Source organism: Hipposideros armiger, unplaced genomic scaffold, assembly GCF_001890085.2.
Source record: "Hipposideros armiger isolate ML-2016 unplaced genomic scaffold, ASM189008v1 scaffold_897, whole genome shotgun sequence".
NCBI lineage: Eukaryota > Metazoa > Chordata > Mammalia > Chiroptera > Hipposideridae > Hipposideros > Hipposideros armiger.
Genome location: NW_017732247.1, coordinates 291,467 through 297,525, shown reverse-complemented (window position 1 = coordinate 297,525; position 6,059 = coordinate 291,467). Strand labels below are relative to the sequence as shown.

General features: G+C 63.8%; 2 protein-coding genes across 4 annotated transcripts in view; one reads left to right on the top strand and one right to left on the bottom strand.

The window, feature by feature from the left end:
• The window catches only part of FBXL6 (F-box and leucine rich repeat protein 6), a 3,243-nt gene extending 2,821 nt beyond the window's left edge, over positions 1 to 422 (bottom strand). Inside the window, exon 1 of the mRNA XM_019630250.1 lies at positions 13 to 422. Coding sequence (XP_019485795.1) covers positions 13 to 405 — 393 coding nt within the window. The 5' untranslated portion in view covers positions 406 to 422. The remainder of the gene's footprint in view (positions 1 to 12) is intronic.
• A 301-nt stretch (positions 423 to 723) lies between these two features.
• SLC52A2 (solute carrier family 52 member 2) lies at positions 724 to 2,933 on the top strand. 3 transcript variants are annotated; one of them, XM_019630229.1, is made up of 6 exons: positions 724 to 816; positions 942 to 1,182; positions 1,270 to 1,385; positions 1,776 to 2,143; positions 2,237 to 2,360; positions 2,460 to 2,933. In XM_019630229.1, the coding sequence occupies exons 2-6, from the start codon at positions 1,053 to 1,055 to the stop codon at positions 2,670 to 2,672; spliced, it is 951 nt and encodes a 316-aa protein (XP_019485774.1). In that variant the 5' UTR covers positions 724 to 816; positions 942 to 1,052; the 3' UTR covers positions 2,673 to 2,933. The 3 variants fall into 3 exon arrangements, with proteins under 3 accessions (XP_019485774.1, XP_019485772.1, XP_019485771.1); XM_019630227.1 differs by having other exon boundaries at positions 1,270 to 1,442; XM_019630226.1 differs by having other exon boundaries at positions 1,270 to 2,143.
• Positions 2,934 to 6,059: the final 3,126 nt, after the last annotated feature.

Here is a 6,059-nt window from a genome sequence, read left to right as displayed (position 1 = left end):
GATGTGGCATCAACTGCCTTCTACCTGTGCCCATAGCATGCTGTCCGACTGCAGCAGGTGGTACCCGGAGCCGCTCGGCGCCAGCTGATCCCACCACCAGTCCTCGGCCGAGCGGCCCCGCGCCCCAGCCCGCGGCGCGCCCCGGACTCGGCGCCGGGCCCGCCGGGCCGCCCCGGGAGCCATGGCCACCCGCAGCCCTCCGGGTGCCGCCTCAGTGGGGCGGAAGGGGAGGGTGCGGTGGCGGAAGGGGCGGGACTTCCTGCGGGCGCCATGTGGGGGGCGGGTCGGCCCTGGGCTCTCCCGAGTCCCCGGCTGTGAACTGGAATCCGTGCTGTGGTCCGGCCACGCTCCCGATCCCACCGGCTCTGGGTTGAGGCCGAGACCCTGGGCTGGAGGGAGCGCCATCGCAGTGTGGCGGGACAGCTGGCCGCCCGGTCGGGGAGCGCGCGGGAGCTGGAGCCGGAGGCGCGGGGACCCCGGTGCCCTGGGCGGCTCTGGGCCGCGCCCGCTGCGGTCACACCCCTTCAGTCCCCCCTCGGTCCGGCCGTCCTGGGTCTCACAGAAACCCTGGACTCCTCAGGTGGGCTTAGAAGCAGCAACGGCATGCGTGCCTCCCGAGAGCGGTGCCCCTGTCCCAGGGTCCTTGTCCCCATGTTCGTGTTGGGGTGACGGTGGTGGTGGTCTCGGCGACTCAGACCGGAAGTCGGCTCCCTCTTTCATCATCTTTCCCTGGGGCCGGCCGTGGCGCCGCGGGCCCGGCTTCCTGCTTCTGTGCCTGACGGCCTTGCTCCGGACACCGGCGGCTCGTGCTAGCAGGTATGCTTTGTCTCCTCCGCCCGCAGCCCCCGGGCACTCGCCACGTTCCTCGGTCGTGGCGGCCTGTCAGCCTTCTGACGCGTGTCTCTTGGTTGTGATCCCGCATGCGCGTCTGTTTCCTTCAGGCTACAAAAGGTCTTCCGTTTTCGGAGAAGAGGAGGCGCCTTCTTTGGATCTAGGTGGGGAAGGAGGAGCTGTGACCTCTGCTCAGTCCTGGAGGGTCCAGCCTTGGCTGAATGGCTGCAGCCCCGCTGGGCCGTCTAGTGCTGACCCACCTGCTGGTAGCCCTCTTCGGCATGGGCTCCTGGGCTGCTGTTAACGGGATCTGGGTGGAGCTGCCTGTGGTGGTAAAAGACCTTCCTGAGAGTGAGTGGGAGTTTGCCCTGGAAGGTGGGCGGCTGCCGCTTTGTCCCTTAACATCCTGCCTCTGACGGCCTCCTCCCTTCCCTGCAGGTTGGAGCCTTCCCTCGTACCTCTCTGTGCTTGTGGCGCTGGGGAACCTAGGTCTGCTGGTGGTGACCCTGTGGAGACGGCTGGCCCCGGGCAAGGGGGAGCGAGTCCCCATCCAGGTGGTGCAGGCACTGAGCGTGGTGGGCACAGTCCTGCTGGCCCTGCTGTGGCACCAGGTGGCAACAGTGGCGGGGCAGTACCACTCCGTGGCCTTCCTGACGCTGGCCTTGGTGCTGGCTCTGGCCTGCTGTGCTTCTAACGTCACTTTCCTGCCCTTCCTGAGCCACCTGCCGCCTCCCTTCTTGCGGTCTTTCTTTCTGGGTCAGGGCCTCAGTGCCCTGCTGCCCTGTGTGCTGGCCCTTGTGCAGGGCGTGGGCCGCCTTGAGTGCCCTCCAGCCCCCACCAATGGCACCCCTGGGCCTCCCCACAACTTTCCAGAGCGTTTTTCTGCCAGCACCTTCTTCTGGGCACTAACCGCCCTTCTGGTCACTTCGGCTGCTGCCTTCCAGGGACTCCTGCTGCTGTTGCCGTCACCATCATCCATGCCCGCAGGGGGCCCAGGGCGTGGCCTGCGGGTGGGAGCCCCAGGAATGGAGGAGGAGGAGGGGGAGGCGGCCTTGCCACTGCAGGAGCCTCCTGTCCAGGCGGCGGGCACCACGCCCAGCCCAGACCCTGAGGCCCCTCGGCTGCTTTCTGCCCGCAGCATCTGTCTGCTGGGCCTGCTGGCTGTCACCAATGCACTGACCAACGGCGTGCTGCCTGCCATTCAGAGCTTCTCCTGCCTGCCCTACGGCCGCCTGGCCTACCACCTGGCCGTTGTGCTGGGCAGCGCCGCCAACCCCCTCGCCTGTTTCCTGGCCATGGGCGTGCTGTGCAGGTGCATAAGGGGCCTTATGCCACTTGGGGTTGGATCTCAGGGTGGGGCCCAGTTGTGGCACAGCCAGCCCTGAGTTCTGCTTACCCTTGGCAGGTCTCTGGCTGGGCTGGGCGGTCTCTCTCTGCTGGGTGTGCTCTTTGGGGCCTACCTGATGGCTCTGGCAGTCTTGAGCCCCTGCCCACCCCTAGTGGGCACCACTGCAGGGATGGTCCTTGTGGTAAGTATACTGGGGACACTGAGAAAAAGAAGGCGACAGGGGAGGTATGCCATAGAGTGGGGTGTGTCAAGCTCAGCCAACTGCTGTATACCCTCCCAGGTGCTGTCGTGGGTGCTGTGTCTGGGGCTGTTCTCATACGTGAAGGTGGCCGCCAGCTCCCTGCTGCATGGTGGGGGCCGGCCGGCATTGCTGGCAGCTGGTGTGGCCATCCAGGTGGGCTCTCTGCTTGGAGCTGTCTCCATGTTCCCACCCACCAGCATCTACCACGTGTTCCGCAGCGGGAAGGACTGTGTGGACCTGTGTGGATCGTAAATCTGGCCAGGTGGGGACCTCACTCCGCCCTACCCGTCTTCAGGCTGGGGCCATCACAGTGCCTGATTGCCCGTGGCCCTGGAGGCTCACCGCACGCAGCACATGCGCATGTGCACCTGCACACTCCACAGGAGGCCCTGGCAATTGGGCCAGGCGGGGACCACAGAGCAGGTCCAGAGTCGGGGCCCGACGGGCTGTGGCCCTGGCCCTGGGGCCTGCGTGGGATTTGCACAGTAAAGCATTTTTGTTCCATGAGTCTGAGCTGCTGTTCCCAGGGACACCTTTCCTGTGACGACAGGCTTCCCCTGAGCCACAGCAGTGGCCTGGCTGTTCAGGAGCCCGCCACCCCCAGGCTGCTTTCCTGGGTCCTGGGGCTGTGTCCTCTGAGCCCAGAACTACTCCCCACTTCCCCCTTCCCCCTGAGACCTGCCCAAAGGCCAGCTTTCAGTGCCGGCACCCTGGGCCAAAAACCCACACAGGCTTCGGCAGTCGGGTGTGGTACCCACCCAATGCCAGCCCACTTGGCATCTTCAGCTGAGTGGCGGGGCCTCTTCCCACCTGAACCTCTGCTCTACAAGTGTCTCGAACCACGCAGTGGGCTGAACTAGCCGGGCACAAGGGTCTGGCAGGATAGGCTGTATCCTCTTTGTGACCTGGGCATGGCCCACTTGCCTGCTGCTCTGTGGGGGGGATCCTACTAGGGGATTTGCACCGGGGCTTTGCTGCAAGGCCCAGGGGGCGGGGCGGGGGGGGGGCGCGACGACTCACTGAATGAGGCTGCAGTGTAAGGTTTCAGCCAATCTCAGGACCTTTCTGCTCAAGAGCACTGTCCCCTCCCCTGAGCCACCAGCCTCCAGTTTCTGGCTCCTTCCGCAGTCAGACCCCCAAAGGCCCCAAACTTTGTTCAGGCAGATGTGGCATCAACTGCCTTCTACCTGTGCCCATCCTGGGACCGCAGCTGGTTCCTTGCTTGTTGGCATTTGTGGAGAGTGGGCCTCAGCACAAGCCTGGCCTGGGCTGGACTAGGAGGTTTTTGCACAACAACGGCTGTAGGGAACCGGAGTGAACACCAGAGCCAGGCAGGAAGGATGGAGGCTGCAGGGGGACAGGGACTCCTCAGGGGACAAAGGAACCTGTGCTGTGATCCGGGTTGGCTGGCCTGGCGTGAGACCCCATTCTCACAGACAGGGGGCCCCCGCTTCTGCAGGGGAGTCCTGCAGCCACAGGGAGCGGGGAGTGGGCGCTGGGAGCAGCGGCCCCCGTGCCTGCCGCGCCAGCTCCTCCCTTGGTCTCCAGTGCCCAGGTGCCCCTGGTCCTTGCCTTGGTCTGCACTTGGGCCTTGGAAGGCCTTGTCTTTTTTTCCCCTGCCCCCTTTATCAACTCCCTGCCTTGGCAGGACCAGCTGAGCACGAGGGAGTCCCCAATGGAAGAGAAGGACCCGCAGGTCTTGATTATCAGAGCCTCTGGTCTGGGGTTTCATGAAGCCCTTGGTGGGGACAGTCCCCAGTGGCTCAGACATAGTCCAGCCCTGAGGGAAGGAGGCCACCCGCCAGGCTTTAGTCTCCCAGGGTTGGGGGCTGCAGAAGCCACCTTTGGTGGTGGTGGGTGGAGATTCAGAGGGAAGATGTCAAAGGGGTGGGGTGGGTGGCTTGGCTGTGGGCCTAGGTGCGTCCTCCCCACACCCTCTCTGACTGTCCTCTTCCATCAGCACCCCTCCCTTGCCCACCCTGGGGCTAGAGCTGGTGGAGCTCCCCCAGTTCCTTCCCACCGTCCCTCCCATCCGGCAGTGATGAAAGGCACTTGTAGAGCCTCTGCCAGGTATGCCAGTCCCAAGGGCCACATGGTTTTCTGGAGGGGATATGTGTCCCTGAGCAGGGGACCAGGGCTGGGGGTGGGTGGCTTGGGAAAGCCACTGCCCTTTGAAGTCTCCAGGGCCTTCCTGTCAATGCCCCATAGGAAACAGGGCAGGGGCCAAATAACAAGGGGAGGAAGACGCTGCCGGCACACCCTTCCGACTCCTGGCTGCCCAGGACAGGCCAGTGGCCAGGGAGGCAGGACACCCACCACACCAGGCCCCCCTCAGAGCTGGGCCCTGCCCCCAATGCCCATTAGGGCATGTGCACGTCCCACTGGACAGCAGGTGGCAGCCGCTGTGAGGCTCAGCCCTGCCCAAAGGGCCTCTCAGGCCTGGGGCTGGGGGACTTGAAGGAACCCCAGTGGGAGGCTGTGGCCAAGGCAGGACCTGAGGTGCCATGTCCCCAGAGGGCAGCCCCCTGGATGACAGCAAAGCCTGAGCCACAAGGGCCACTGTTGCACATCCCACTACCAGGAGAAGGCCCCTCAGTTCCTCAAAGCGAGACAAGGGCCAGCCAGGTCACGGCCACAGGCAGTCTCCTTTCCCAGGTGTGGCTGCCTCACCTAAGACAGCTGGGGAGTGCTGGGACAGGCCCCCAGCTTTGGCTGGAGGACTCAAGGTAGGGCCTTCACCTTCCTTCAATCCTGTACTTAGCCCACAGAGGCCTTGGGCAGGCGTGCGTTCCAGTGTGGCTGTACATGTGACAGCACCTGAGTGAGAGAATGGTCTTATCCCCACTGCCTGAATTTGGGGACACGGGACAATGGTCCTTTAAGGGACTCCTTCTCCTCCATGGGATTTCAAGGGGCCTCCTAGCTTCTGTGGCTCTAGAAAATGGGAGTGTGGGAGTGGCTGGGCCCCTTGCCAGGGAATGGGCACAGGTCAGTAATTCCAGAATCTGCCACTCTGGCCAGGCCCCCTTCCCCACCAAGCCTGCTTCCCATGGCCATGGGGTCACTTGGGCTTCCCCCACCCCAAGCACTGGCCTCCTCCCCAGTCCACCTTCAGGTTCTGGTAGGGTGTTCATGACAGAATGCCCTGCCCTCCGGTCCAGTCATGGTGCATGCAGAGAGTGTTCCATGACTAAAGCCCCTCAGAGACAGCAACCCCACCCCTATGGCCCTAGTGTGCTGGTTCCTGGGACAGGCCCACACTTGCCCCTTATCTAGGGTGGGTCATGCCTGCCCCCCTCCCAGCCCTGCCCTGTATAGCCCTTTAACACCAGCCATGTGGTGCAGAGAACCCCACGTCCGTGTTGCTGCCCAAGATGCCCCTCGTGTGGAAGTTCCCTTCAACTCTGTGACCATGCAGTTGTCAGGCTCTTCCGTCTCTCAGCCCCAGGAAAGTCTACGTAACAATGTCCATCCTCCCACCCACAGTGGTTGAACTGGAGCAAGTCAGGGTCCACCATGAGCTCTTGTCTTGGGGCTGTCAGTCATCCCAAATACTCAGGGAGTTTATGTGAGAATGAAGGTGCACCAGAGGCAAGCAGAGTGAGAGGTGGGGCAAAGCAGAGCCAACACCATCTTAGG